The sequence below is a fragment of the Heterodontus francisci genome, chromosome 4, assembly GCF_036365525.1.
Source record: "Heterodontus francisci isolate sHetFra1 chromosome 4, sHetFra1.hap1, whole genome shotgun sequence".
NCBI classification, from domain to species: domain Eukaryota; kingdom Metazoa; phylum Chordata; class Chondrichthyes; order Heterodontiformes; family Heterodontidae; genus Heterodontus; species Heterodontus francisci.
In genome coordinates this window covers 193643123-193658391 of record NC_090374.1, presented here as the reverse complement: position 1 = coordinate 193658391, position 15269 = coordinate 193643123, and the positions used below count along the sequence as shown (strand labels likewise).

The following is a 15269-nucleotide window of genomic DNA, read 5'->3' as shown; positions in this document are numbered from 1 at the left end:
GCATGGTAGTATATTATAGTCAGCCATATGCTTGCTTGCATGACCAGACCCAGTTAAAGTACCAGGCTTTGCCTTGTTTTCTAATGTGCATATATGTTTACATGTTAGTGTGAGGTCTTGAAGCTGCATCCACTTTGACTGAGTCTGAAAGCAAACGAGTTGCACTTTCAATGTACTGTAGATGACGTGTACCAGGGCTCTGATGTGACAATGTGGTCAAGCACATTTACTCACATCAACTGGAAGTACGCAGCATTGAAGTTGGTTTTGTACTCAACTCAAGCATGCTGTTGATCCTCCAGTTCTTTCTTCTGTGCGTATTTATTAATATATCTTCTGCATGGTGTTTGTGTTTTGTTAGTCTGTAGTTTAGTCCAATGTGGGAACCTGATAGGTTTGATCTAAACTTATGTATGATTAGAACTGATGCAAACATAATTGAAACATTCTATAAATAATAAACATTAGTTATTTTTTTCACAAACAACTGGCTTATGTTTAATATCAAGTGTATAATATAGCTCTATGTTGAAATGGATATCTGTAGAATGCATGTAGTGCACAAACTCTGTGGACAAAGTGCTCTTTTTGTACATGTTATTACCTTTTTGTGTTTTGTTGCAGTTCGGCGTGTCCCACCGAGATTTTCTATCCCTCCAACAAGCCACGAGATCATGCCTGGTGGAAGCGTCAATATCACCTGTGTCGCTGTGGGTTCCCCAATGCCTTATGTGAAATGGATGCTGGGAGCAGAAGACCTGACTCCTGAAGATGACATGCCAATTGGACGAAATGTTCTGGAGCTCAACAACGTCAGAGAGTCTGCAAATTATACGTGTGTTGCCATGTCAACACTTGGAGTCATAGAAGCATTTTCTGAGGTCACTGTTAAAGGTAAATAATAATTCCTTTTTAAAACCATAGGCCATGCAATAAGCTTTATGTTGTGTTGTTTGCATAATACACATCTTATCTATTGTACTGCAGTATAATTTTGTTCTTTGGAAACTGGAGTAAAAGTCATATCATAAGATTAGCCAGTGTTTAGTTACAGTAATAAATGGTATAGATAAAATCTTAGAGTCTTTGTTGGGTGTAATCCATGGTAATGGCTAATCCAAACCATTATCAAAATAGCACTTTACACTTTCCAATATATTCCAATCAAATGTTGCTAAATCTTTTCATAATGTAAACATAATATAATGGAACTTTGGAAGTTTAATTCCAGCATTAATCCTCTGATGTCATAGAATGCCATTTTGTGTTGTGGGGTGGGTGAATACTATTTAACTATATGAACAAAAATGTTAACATATCTACAGATCTATACAAAGTTGTGCTTATACCATTCTTTCATCTACAGCTTTGCCAAAACCCCCAGGCACCCCTGTCGTAACTGAAACTACAGCAACAAGTGTCACATTGACTTGGGACTCAGGAAACCCAGAGCCCGTGGCTCACTACATTGTTCAACACAAGCCCAAGCATTCAGATGGATCATTTCAAGAGATTGATGGGGTAGCTACAACACGATACAGTGTTGGAGGACTAAGCCCTTATTCAGATTATGAATTCAGAGTTATTGCAGTGAACAATATTGGGCAAGGGCCACCAAGTGAACCAGTAGAAACACGAACAGGTGAGCAAGCCCCTTCCAGCCCACCTCGTTCTGTACAGGCACGCATGCTAAGCACCACCACCATGTTAATTCAGTGGGAGGAGCCGGAGGAGGCAAATGGTCAGATCCGTGGATACAGAGTTTATTACACTATGGATCCCCAGCAGCACATTAACAACTGGCAGAAGCATAATGTAGATGACAGTATGCTGACAACAATTGCAAACCTGACCCCAGAGACGACTTACACGGTCCGTGTACTGGCTTTCACTTCTGTTGGGGATGGACCACATTCACCTGAGATACAGGTTAAAACTCAACAAGGAGGTGAGTTGTCTGTGCTTATGCTAACTTAGGAACATCTGTACTCTCATTTCACACCACGTTTTCCCAGTGTTAACTGTCAGATACTTTTTTATGTTATTGCATTTTTTTCTTTGTTGGCAGACCCTTGTCATAGATTACATTCATGGTGTATAATTTACATGTTACTGTGTTGGCAGTGAGCAATGGAATCTTGCAGTGGCATGTGGCTTGGTTTATGTATGATGCTAGACAGCAGTAGTGATGTTGGGACGATACTCATTCTTCTCATTATTATGTGCCTTCACGAGAAATGAAGATTTATGACGAAACTTAGCAAGCGTACAGCATAAAAATGATTTCCCCCATTCCTTCCTCCTCCAAAACACAAAATCTATGGCCTTCTGAACTGAAATATTCAATATAAACAATCAGACTGAGAATCTTGGCAAAATTGCATGGTTTAGAACACTGGAGGCATCCAAACCTTTACTGTGATTGAATAATGTGATATATTACCACAGGCAAAAATAAAAGTGCACACTCTTTTTATCATAGTGAGCCAGAAAGCAAAGGTGGCAGAGTGGAAATACGAACTCAACACAAGCTCATCTCCGTAGCTGTGATTATTACCATTTTGGATCCAAACTTGAAAAGTGCGAATTAAATGCAAGTTTTTTAGTTCTTTTCAATTGCAACTTATCCCATCCCTGCAGTTTGGAATGAAGTCCAGATCCACAACTGTGGGCAAACAGGAGTTCCCTCTGGAATGTCAGGCCTACTGCTTCAAAAGTAAGATGACTGCAGTAAGGACTGGATTAAATGAACTTCAAGGGACAACAGCTAAACCTATTATGAAACTGCTGAGCATGCCTGAATTCACTCCAGTTGCTCTGGGACAGCGGGACATAATCAGTACAGTAATTGGTTTTTATTATGCACCACAAGGACAGGTTATTTTAAATTTAATTTTGATTTGATACTACAAAAACTTAACAGTGTCCCTTACTGTACTCCTCATTACTACACTCATGCAGTAGTAAAGGAAATAAGCAGATGCTAAGATCTGTGCCGTTAAATTGTGCTAAAATCATTGCATCTGAAATAATTCAAGTGTTAAAATAACTGCAGTGACATCAGTGGGCCTACGGCTTATACAAAATCTTCATCAGCTTTGATTCAGCGTAATCTAGTTCAGACCCTGTAATCCAAATCAACATCAATGCAGAGATCTGCAGGAAGCCGCACAAAGGTATTAAGCAACTACCTCCCAGCGAGCTGAGCCAGCATTCCTGACGTCCCTGGTACTGTTTGTTTGAAAATTTCCCCATTGATTACTCTGCATTTACTTCCTCTCGAAAATGTTAGCCTATTAATGGTACATGTTTTGTTTCCTATGACACATGGGTTAAAATGGCTGATTTTTAAATTTGATACCCAATGTAAAGACACAAGTTATTTTGTTAAGAACATTGCAAGACTGATCTTGGCAATTCAGACCACAATACACAATGAGACCAGTAACCAGATATGCAAAGCCTGTTGAGGAAGTAAGCCTCGTGAAAGAATATTGTGCTGATCTGCACTTCTCTCACATCCCCCTGAGCACTCAGGGTGCATCTCAGTTCAGTGAGCAAGACAGACATCTGTTTTTTTTTTTGTAATTCATATGATATGCCACGGATCCTGAATACCATTCAAGTTATCACCTTGCTGGGACTGGAAATGACAAAAAAGGTCACGTTCTAATTTTTACATCTTTTGCAGGGTAAAATACTGGCACCATCTTCTATCTTCTATTTTAAAGTACATCACTTTTGGTGTATTGTTCTGGAAATAACCAAAATAGAGATGAGGACTTTTGTGTTTTGATTCTGTCAGCTGTTGCTTTTACTTTTGTTTTGTTCAGCTTGCCTTGGATTAGGAGAATCGTTCAAAATGGATCAGCAAACTTGCCAAAATACAAGTGTAAACCCAGCAAAATACACTGGCAAACTCACCAACATACACTAACAAACACACCCGAAGTATGTGGATAAATTGCAAATTCTCCAAGTGTAACAGCAGATTCACCATAATATGGCACTAAACCTCATACTCATCAATACTGACCAAAATATGCCATTGATTTGCAAACCCAGCAAAATATAGTAATTCACAGAAAACCAGCACGGTCACCAAAATAATGTAGTTTTTAAATTTTGTCAATTGTAAACCATGTCCTACTAACAGTTAGACCTTTACAAATAAAACCTAACATCAACAAAAGTTTAAAACTTCCAAAAAACTGCACGTGATAGAAATGACAGCACAGAAGATGGTGCAGAGATCATCACATCTGTGTAGGTCCTATTTCCACAACTGGAATTGTTTACTCTGATCCAATTTCCCCTGCCTTTTCCTTCCATGACAAGTACTTATCCAATTCCCTTTTAAATGAAGTTACAGCCTGTGCCTCAGTAGCCACATATAATAAAGCATTCCAGTTCTCATAACCTCAAAATAAAAAAAAAGTTCTTCTAACTTCCCCTTTCCTTCTTCTAAACCTGAGTTTATGCTCTCGCATTACTGATTTGCCAACCATAGAATTATAGAAATTTACTGCAGAGGAGAGCATTCGGCCCATCCTGTAAGTGCTAGCCAAAAACAGCTATCCAGCCTAATCCCACTTTCTACTGGAAACAGTCTACCACTTTTTATCTTCTCTACACCTTTCATAATTTTGAAATTCATTATTAGATCCCCTTACCCTTTCTCTATTCCAGTGAAATTAGTTTCTACATAACGATAACCTCACAATTTCTGGTGGCATTTTATTATTTTGCTATCCTTCCAATAAGCTACACACAATACTCCAACTATTGTTTAATGTACATCTTTCAGAGATTTGTCACTTCTTTGCTTTTATATTTAATACACATATACCGACATACAGAATACCATTATTCTGTTTTGTTTTATTCTTTCCTGGCATGCGAACATTGCTGACAAGGCCAGCTTTTGTTGCCCATCACTAATTACTCTTGAGAAGGTGGTGAACTGCTGTAGTCTGTATGGGATAGGTACACCCGCAGTGCTATTAGGAAGGGAGTTCCAGGATTTTGACCCAGCGACAGTGAAGGAACGGCGATATAGTTCCAAGTCAGGATGGTGTGTTACTTGGGGAGGAATTTGCAGGTGGTGGTGTTCCCATGTATGTGCTGCCCTTGTCCTTCCAGATGGTAGAGGTTGTGAGTTTTGGAGGTGCTGTCTAAGGAGCCTTGGTGAGTTGCTGCAGTGCATCTTGTAGGTGGTACACTCTGCTGCCACTGTGCGCCAGTACTGGAGGGAGTGAATGTTGAAGATGGTGGATGGAATGCCAGTCAAGTGGGTTGCTTTGACCTGGATGGTATTGAGCTTCTTAAGAGCTGTTGGGGCTGGACTCATCCAGGCAAGTGGAGAGTATTCCATCACACTCCTGACTTGTGCCGTGTAGATGGTGGACAGACTTTGGTGAGTCAGGAGATGAGTTATTCGCTGCAGAATACCCAGCCTCTGACCTGCTCTTGTAGCCACAGTATTTATATGGCTACTTCAATTCAGTTTCTGGTAAATGGTAACTCCAGGATGTTGATGATTGGGAATTCAGCAATCGTAATGCCGTGGAATGTGAAAGGGAGATGGTTAGATTCTCTCTTGTTGGAGATGGTCATTGCCTGGCACTTGTGTAGCACAAATGTTACTTGCCACTTATCAATCCAAGCCTGAATGTTGTCCAGGTCTTGCTGCATGTGGGCACAGACTGCTTCAGTTGCTGAAGAGTCACAAATGTTTCTGAACACTGAGCAATCATCAGTAAACCTGATCACTTTCAACCTTATGATGGAGGGAAGGTCATCGATGAAGCAGCTGAAGATGGTTGTACCTAGGAAACTACCCAGAGGGACTCCTGCGGTGATGTCCTGGAGATGAGATGTTTTGCCTCCAACAACCACAACCATCTTCCTTTGTGCTAGGTATGATTCCAACCAGCAGAGAGTTTTCCTCTTGATTCCCACTGACTTCAATTTTCCTAGGGCCCCTTGATGCCATACTCAGTCAGATGTTGCCTTGATGTCAAGGGCAGTCACTCAGCTCACATCGTGAATTCAGCTCTTTTGTCCATGTTTGGACCAAGGCTATAATGAGGTCTGGAGCTGAGTAGCTCTGGTGGAACCCAAACTGAGCATCAGTAAGCAGGTTATTGCTGTGTAAGTGCTGCTTGGTAGCGCTGCTGGTGACACCTTCCAGCACTTTACTGACAATTGAGAGGAGACTGATGAGGTGGTAATTGGCTGGATTGCAATAGTCCTGCTTTTTGTGGATAGGACATACTTTGGCAGTTTTCCACACTGTCAGGTAGACGCCAGTGTTGTACTGAAACAGCATGGCTAGTTCTGCAGCACAAGTCTTCAGTACTACTGCTGGGATGTTGTCAGGACCCACAGCCTTTGTTGTTCAGCTGTTTCTTGATAATATGTGGAATGAATTGAATTGGCTGAAGTCTGGCATCTGTGATGGGACCGCAGGAAGAGGCCGAGATGGATTATCCACTTGGCACTTCTAGCTGAAGATGGATGCCTTGTCTTTTGCACTTTTTTTCTGGGCTCCCCCATTGTTGAGGGGAGGGATGTTCATTGAGTCTTCTCCAGTTAGTTTAATTGTCCACCACCATTCACAAATGGCAGGACTGCAGAGCTTTGATCTGATCCATTGGCTGTGGGATTTCTTAGGTCTGTCTATAGCATGCTGCTTCCGCTATTTATCATGCATGTAGTCCTGTGTTGCAGCATCATCAGGTTGGCACCTCATGTTTAGGTATGCCTTCTGCTGCTCCTGGCAAGCTCTCCTGCCCCTTCATTGAACCAGAGTTGATACAAGCCAAGATTATGCAGCCTGTCCTCATAATTTAAATAGTTCAGCTCTGGTATACATTTGGTGAATCTGTGCTGTACCCCTTCCACAGGCAAACTATCCTCCTTGAGGTTCATGCCCAAAGCCAAACACAGTGCTCCAGATGGGGTCTAACCAAGGGTCTGAAGCATCATTTTTGAATTCAAACTGCTTTGAGATAAAGACCAACATTCCACTAGCCTTTTTAGTTAATCTTTGACCTGCTTTTAGTGATTTGTGTCTTAAATCCTTTTGCTTCTCCTAATATATCACCATTAAAATATATTCCAATTTATGAATCTCAGATCCAAAAGGGATAACCACACTTCCCCACCTTGAACTCCATCTACCACAGTTTTGCCCAATCACTTTAGAACATAGATACAACATTAGAACATTACAGCGCAGTACAGGCCCTTCGGCCCTCGATGTTGCGCCGACCTGTGAAACCATCTGACCTACACTATTCCATTTTCATCCATATGTCTATCCAATGACCACTTAAATGCCCTTAAAGTTGGCGAGTCTACTACTGCTGCAGGCAGGGCGTTCCACGCCCCTACAACTCTCTGAGTAAAGAAACTACCTCTGACATCTGTCCTATATCTATCACCCCTCAACTTAAAGCTATGTCCCGTCGTATTTGCCATCACCATCTGAGGAAAAAGACTCTCACTATCCACCCTATCTAACCCTCTGATTATCTTATATGTCTCTATTAAGTCACCTCTCCTCCTCCTTCTCTCTAACGAAAACAACAAGTCCCTCAGCCTTTCCTCGTAAGACCTTCCCTCCATACCAGGCAACATCCTAGTAAATCTCCTCTGCACCCTTTCCAAAGCTTCCACATCCTTCCTATAATGCGGTGACCAGAACTGCCCGCAATACTCCAGGTGCGGCCGCACCAGAGTTTTGTACAGCTGCAGCATGACCTCGTGGCTCCGAAACTCGATCCCCCTACTAATAAAAGCTAACACACCATATGCCTTCTTAACAGCCCTATTAACCTGGGTGGCAACTTTCAGGGATTTATGTACCTGGACACCAAGATCTCTCTGCTCATCTACACTACCAAGAATCTTCCCATTAGCCCAGTACTCTGCATTCCTGTTACTCCTTCCAAAGTGAATCACCTCACACTTTTCCGCATTAAACTCCATTTGCCATCTCTCAGCCCAGCTCTGCAGCCTATCTATGTCCCTCTGTAACCTACAACATCCTTCGGCACTATCCACAACTCCACTGACCTTCGTGTCATCCGCAAATTTACTAACCCACCCTTCTACACCCTCATCCAGGTCATTTATAAAAATGACAAACAGCAGTGGCCCCAAAACAGATCCTTGCGGTACACCACGAGTAACTAAACTCCAGGATGAACATTTGTCATCAACCACCACCCTCTGTCTTCTTTCAGCTAGCCAATTTCTGATCCAAAGCACTAAATCACCTTCAATCCCATACTTCCGTATTTTCTGCAATAGCCTACCGTGGGGAACCTTATCAAACGCCTTACTGAAATCCATATACACCACATCCACGGCTTTACCTTCATCCACCTGTTTGGTCACCTTCCCAAAAAACTCTATAAGGTTTGTGAGGCACGACCTACCCTTCACAAAACCGTGCTGACTATCTCTAATGAACGTATTCTTTTCAAGATGATTATAAATCCTATCTCTTATAACCTTTTCCAACATTTTACCCACAACCGAAGTAAGGCTCACAGGTCTATAAATACCAGGGCTGTCTCTACTCCCCTTCTTGAACAAGGGGACAACATTTGCTATCCTCCAGTCTTCCGGCACTATTCCTGTCGACAATGACGACATAAAGATCAAGGACAAAGGGTCTGCAATCTCCTCCCTGGCTTCCCAGAGAATCCGAGGATAAATCCCATCTGGCCCAGGGGACTTATCTATTTTCACACTTTCCAAAATTGCTAACACCTCCTCCTTATGAACCTCAATCCCATCTAGCCTAGTAGTCTGTATCTCAGTATTCTCCTCAACAACATTTTCTTTCTCTACTGCAAATACTGACGAAAAATATTCAGTTAACGCTTCCCCTATCTCCTCTGATTCCACACACAACTTCCCACTACTATCCTTGATTGGCCCTAATCTAACTCTAGTCATTCTTTTATTCCTGATATCGCTATAGAAAGCCTTAGGGTTTTCCTTGACCCTGTCCACCAGTGACTTCTCGTGTCCTCTCCTCGCTCTTCTTAGCTCTCCCTTTAGATCCTTCCTGGCTAGCTTGTAACTCTCAACTGAGTCTTCACGTCTCATCCTAACATAAGCCTTCTTCTTCCTCTTGACAAGCGCTTCAACTTCTTTAGTAAACCACGGCTCCCTCGCTCGACAACCTCCTCCCTGCCTGACAGGTACATACTTATCAAGGACACGCAGTAGCTGCTCCCTGAATAAGCTCCACATTTCAATTGTGCCCATGCCCTGCAGTTTCCTTCCCCATCCTACGCATCCTAAATCTTGCCTAATCGCATCATAATTTCCTTTCCCCCAGCTATAATTCTTGCCCTGCGGTATATATCTGTCCCTGCCCATCGCGAAGGTAAACCTAACCGAATTGTGATCACTATCACCAAAGTGCTCACCTACATCTAAATCTAACACCTGGCCTGGTTCATTACCCAGTACCAAATCCAATGTGGCATCGCCCCTGGTTGGCCTGTCTACATACTGTGTCAGAAAACCCTCCTGTACATACTGGACAAAAACTGACCCATCTAAAGTACTCGGACTATAGTATTTCCAGTCAATATTTGGAAAGTTAAAGTCCCCCATAACAACTACCCTGTTACTCTCGCTCCTGTCGAGAATCATCTTCGCTATCCTTTCCTCTACATCTCTGGAACTATTCGGAGGTCTTTAGAAAACTCCCAACAGGGTGACCTCTCCTCTCCTGTTTCTAACCTCGGCCCATACTACCTCAGTAGACGAGTCCTCAAACGTCCTTTCTGCCGCCGTAATACTCTCCTTGATTAACAATGCCACACCCCCCCCTCTTTTACCATCTTCTCTGTTCTTACTGAAACATCTAAATTCCGGAACCTAAAACATCCATTCCTGTCCCTGCTCTACCCATGTCTCCGAAATGGCCACTACATCGAGATCCCAGGTACCAAGCCATGCTGCAAGCTCACCCACCTTATTCCGGATGCTCCTGGCGTTGAAGTAGACACACTTTAAACCAAGTTCTTGCTTGCCAGTGCCCTCTTGCGTTCTTATAACCTTATCCCTGACCTCACTACTCTCAATATCCTGCACACTGGAACTACAATTTAGGTTCCCATCCCCCTGCTAAATGAGTTTAAACCCCCCCGAAGAGCACTAGCAAATCTCCCCCCCAGGATATTGGTACCCCTCTGGTTCAGGTGAAGACCATCCTGTTTGTAGAGGTCCCACCTACCCCAGAAAGAGCCCCAATTATCCAGGAAACCAAAACCCTCCCTGCTACACCATCCCTGCAGCCACGTGTTCAACTCCTCTCTCTCCCTATTCCTCGCTTCGCTAGCACGTGGCACGGGCAACAACCCAGAGATAACAACTGTTTGTTCTCGCTCTAAGCTTCCACCCTAGCTCCCTGAATTTATGCCTTAAATCCCCATCTCTCTTCCTACCTATGTCGTTGGTGCCTATGTGGACCACGACTTGGGGCTGCTCCCCCTCCCCCTTAAGGATCCCAAAAACACGATCCGAGACATCACGAACCCTGGCACCTGGGAGGCAACACACCAACCGTGAGTCTCTCTCGTTCCCACAGAACCTCCTATCTGTTCCCCTAACTATGGAGTCCCCAATGACTAATGCTCTGCTCCTCTTCCCCCTTCCCTTCTGAGCAACAGGGACAGACTCTGTGCCAAATACCTGTACCCGATTGCTTACCCCTGGTAAGTCGTCCCCCCCAACAGTATCCAAAACGGCATACCTGTTGTTGAGGGAAACGGCCTGCTGGTTCCCTGTCTTTCCCCTGACGGTAACCCATCTTTTACCTGAGGTGTGACTACCTCCCTATAACTCCTCTCAATAACCCCCTCCGCCTCCCGAATGATCCGAAGTTCATCCAGCTCCAGTTCCCTAACGCGGTTCTTGAGGAGCTGGAGTTGGGTGCACTTCCCGCAGATGCAGTCCCTGCCGCTCACAATGGGATCAGCCAGCTCCCACATCATACAGCTACAGCACATCACCTGCCCAGCCATCTCTACTTTGAGAGCTAAATACTTTGATACTTCTCTGCTGTGGTCTTTTTCAAATAACCAATTAATAGATGTCAAAAAAGTAAAAGAAGGAAGTAAATTTTTACCAATCACACGATACAGAAGAAATAAAATAAAAAGCTTACCTTATCAACACACCAGAGTCCTTTTTTTTTTGGTTGGAGGAGGAGGGCGGGTGGGAGACACTACACGTATAGTGTCTCGGGTTCAGCCACTGCCCAAATATATAGGTTTTGACTTACCCAGCAGTCCCCTGGTCCTCCGAAACAAAAGGGAATTAACTTTAACTTTAAACTGAAACTGACCTCCCAGCTGATAGTTCGCTCCGCACTCTCTGCTTCTGAAAAAGCTACTGCAACCAAAAGAAAGTTATTTTCAACTGCCCAAATATATAGGTGTTGACTTACCCAGCAGTCCCCTGGTCCTCCGAAACAAAAGGGAATTAACTTTAACTTTAAACTGAAACTGACCTCCCAGCTGACAGCTTTGGCTGTCAATATTCTTGTATAACTTCCTGCTCCCATCCACAAAACTTACGTGCCCTCCTAGCGTAGCGCCATCTCAAAACTTAGATATGCAAATCTCTATTCCTTCATTCAAGTCATTAATATATCTGGTGAATAGCTGCGGCCCCAGTAGAGATCACCGGGGAACATCGCTTGTAATAATACTCCAATCAGAAGATATACCCTTTATTACTCGTCTCTGTTTCCTACCTCCCAACCAATTCCCGATCCATGTTACAAGGAGGCTTCCTATTCCATGCATTCTCATTTTTGCTACTAAGCTCTTGTTCAGACCCTTCACAAAGGCATCCTGGAAGTCATGAAGACAACATAAGTATTTTCCCATCTATTATACCAGTGACGTCCTCAAATAATTAAATTATATCAGTCAAATATGGCCTATGCTTTGGGAGTGTAATTACAGCATGATCATTGTTACAACTGAGATGAGAGGAGTGCGCTATTTATTCTAGTCCTACTTCTCCACACATCACAACATATATTCAGATTTCCCCACTTACCGATACGGTCAATCATATACTCTATTTTTCCCAGAATAAAACACATCAACCAGGTTTCTTTAATAAACAACAAAATGATCAGTTTATAAAACAAGTCTTAACCAGTAATGAAGTAAAGCATAACAGACAGATTGAAATATAAAAGCTCTTTTTTTAACCTTAGCCCCTCACACATGCACATATACACATACACATATGCAAACTGGAAAAATAAAAGGGAGTTTCGTTTTAGAGCTCTGTTACCACAAAAACAGACCAAACAACCACTTAGTCTGAATACTTGCTCATTCTTGAAGAAAAAAGAGAAGATATGGAAAGATGTCCTTTGTTTTGGTTTGGCGTCCCAAATGCGTATAGATGGCTGTCACTGGGATCTTCCGAGAACTGTTCTTTCCAGATGGTGTTGAAGATCAGTTTGGGTAGGCTTTCCAAGAAATGCAGCTACAGAGGTTTCAGATAGGCCTTACAGCAGAAATGCAGCAACAGGGGTTTCAGTTCACACACATTCGATACACAGGGTTTCCTCAAATACAGGAGGAAAGATGAGACTGACACACTGGATATGCAGGGTTTCTTTCAAAGGGAAAGAAAGAGATGAGCTGTGTTTCCTTGGCAGGCAAAAACCAACTGTCTTCCAAGCAGGTTGCACTCCAACCCACTGTCCAAAGTGAAACCAAAACACTGTCATAAGATTCAAGCCTCCTGACCCCTATAAATCTTGACTTGTCACTTCTCTGTAAACATCTTCTCCAAGTCAAAACAACAAGCTCCCTGCTGGTATTTTATCTGAAAACAGGTGCCTTCCAGTAAGGGCTTGTTTACAAGCTAAGTTCAGCAACCTTCTGGTGATCTCTTTTTAAAAAAAACACAAAGTTCAGCATCTCTTCAAGCTTCCAGATGAATCAATGTCCATAATTCAACTAAAAATCCTTAAAAATATTTATTTATTGAGAGATACAGCACTGAAACAGGCCTTTGGGCCTACCGAGTCTGTGCCGACCAACAACCACCCATTTATACTAACCCTACAGCAATCCCATATTCCCTACCACCTACCTACACTAGGGGCAATTTACAACGGCCAATTTACCTATCACCTGCAAGTCTTTGGCTCTGGGGGGAAACCGGAGCACCCGGTGACAACCCACACGGTCACAGGGAGAACTTGCAAACTCCGCACAGGCAGAACCCAGAATTGAACCCGGGTCCCTGGAGCTGTGAGGCTGCGGTGCTAACCACTGCGCCACTGTATTTTACAAAAAAAAGAAGCACTCTCGTAACATCAGTTAACTTGGATAATTTGTATTATAAATGTGGCTATGGGGATTTGTAATGTAAATATAAAAATAACAAAATGTATGGAGAAAAAATTGCAGCAATATGGGGAAAGAGCCTGGGAATGGGATTAACCGGCTTACTCTTCAAAATACCCACCATAGACTCAGTAAGACAAATGGCTGCCTCCTGTGCTGTACTGTTCTATGATTCTATGAAATCCATGCTATCTTTGATCAACTGATTTTTATCCGTAGTGTTCAGTCACTCTGTTTCAGATAATAAAACCATCTGTTCAGCCCAAAGCCTTGAAAGCCAATGGAGTTGTTGAGGATAGCCTATACTTTCATACCAGACTTCACTCTGTATAACATCAGAAAGATTCAGATACATTATCAATCTTCTAGGGGGTTATGTCCTGAGCAATGCTGGAAGATTTTATATTGCTTCATGCAACTTCAGTTGTAGCTCTGTAGTCTTTATCAATTTAAGAAGTCTGCACAGAATGTGAGTTGTGAAGCTTCACACACTGAGCTTCTCACGCCTGTGAAATTCTCTCCCAAGCAGCATAATCAGTTGGATTACTCTCCTTTACATGCCGAAGGTCAACTTGGTAAGCATGGTTTACTGGAGCATGCAGCCGGAGATTGTTGCCAATTCTGTACTTCCAAGGATTACCTGGAGCAAAAATTCTGAGCTATTTTTTGCAGATGTCTCCAGTTGCCGTGACGCCAGTTAATAAATGAAAGAGTCTGAAAGAGAAAGGGATAAAAGGAAGCTAGTGTCTTCTGAAAAACAGATGAGTTGACATTAAATCCTATTCCAAACAGTTCAACATCTGATAAAGGTTAGAATTAGGGAAGAAAAATGTTTGGAGAATGCTGGGCTAAGAAGTCCAGGGGCCCTCCTTTTCCATCAGAAGTACAGTAGAGCAGAACTCTGTCACCTCGAATTACAGACACGAGCTCAATCTTAAATTATAGCGATGGGGTTGTTTGCATGCTTTGGGTGGGCCCATCAGTGTTGATAAGGAACTTCAGCAGATTGCAGCCTGATGGATGCCTGGAATATCAGAGCAGTTCCCTGCTTTTTTGACCATGGAGAGGAGACCTGGGAAGGGCTCAAAGAAGCATGAGGTTATAACATAAGAGCATAAGCAATAGGAGCAGGAGTAGGCCATTCGGCCCCTCAAGCCTCCTCCGCCATTTACTCAGATAATGGCTGATCTGATTGTGGCCTTAACTCCACTTTCCTGCCTGCTTCCCCATAATCCTTGATTTCCTTGTAGATCAAATATCTAACTCAGCCTTGAATATAAAATAGCCTTGAAATAACTCACCCTCCACTGCTCTCTGAGGAAGAGAATTCCAAAGATTAACGCCCCTTTGAGAGAAGAAATTCCGCCTCATCTCTGCCTTAAAAGAGAGACCCCTTTTTTTGAAATTCTGCCCCTAGTTCTAGATTCCCCCACAAGGGGAAACATCCTCTCAGCATCTACTCTGTCAAGCCCCCTCAGAATCTTATATGTTTCAATAATGTCACCTCTCATTCTTCTAAACTCTAATGAGTATAGGCCCAACTTGCTCAATCTTTCCTCATAAGACAACCCCTTCATCCCAGGAATCAGCCTGGTGAACGTTCTCTGAACTGCTTCCAGTGCAAGTATATCCCTCCTGAAGTAAGGAGACCAAAACTTTATGCAATACTCTGGGTGCAGTCTCACCATTACCCTGTACAATTTTAGTAAGACTTCCCTACTTTTATATTCCATCCCCCTTCAAATAAATGCCAACATTCCATTTGCCTTCCGAATCGCATGCTGTACCTGCATGCTAACTTTTTGATCCCTCTGTGCTACAGCATTCTGCAATATCTCTCTGTGTAAATAATAT

The 15269-nt window shown here is 42.9% G+C and overlaps 1 protein-coding gene and 1 long non-coding RNA gene across 9 annotated transcripts in view; one reads left to right on the top strand and one right to left on the bottom strand.

Annotated features, from left to right (window-relative positions):
- LOC137369470 (uncharacterized) overlaps positions 1–11464 on the bottom strand; it is a 58267-nt gene extending 46803 nt beyond the window's left edge. The window contains exons 1-2 of the long non-coding RNA XR_010974952.1: positions 11381–11464; positions 605–885 (exon numbers count right to left, since the gene is read on the bottom strand). This is a non-coding gene — a long non-coding RNA (uncharacterized lncRNA). The remainder of the gene's footprint in view (positions 1–604; positions 886–11380) is intronic.
- Positions 1–15269, top strand: part of LOC137369468 (receptor-type tyrosine-protein phosphatase delta) — a 618622-nt gene that overhangs the window by 391907 nt on the left and 211446 nt on the right. For all 8 annotated transcript variants that reach the window (XM_068030719.1, XM_068030716.1, XM_068030717.1 and 5 more), the window contains 2 exons: positions 625–894; positions 1367–1948. In XM_068030719.1, the coding sequence (XP_067886820.1) occupies positions 625–894; positions 1367–1948 (852 nt within the window). The remainder of the gene's footprint in view (positions 1–624; positions 895–1366; positions 1949–15269) is intronic.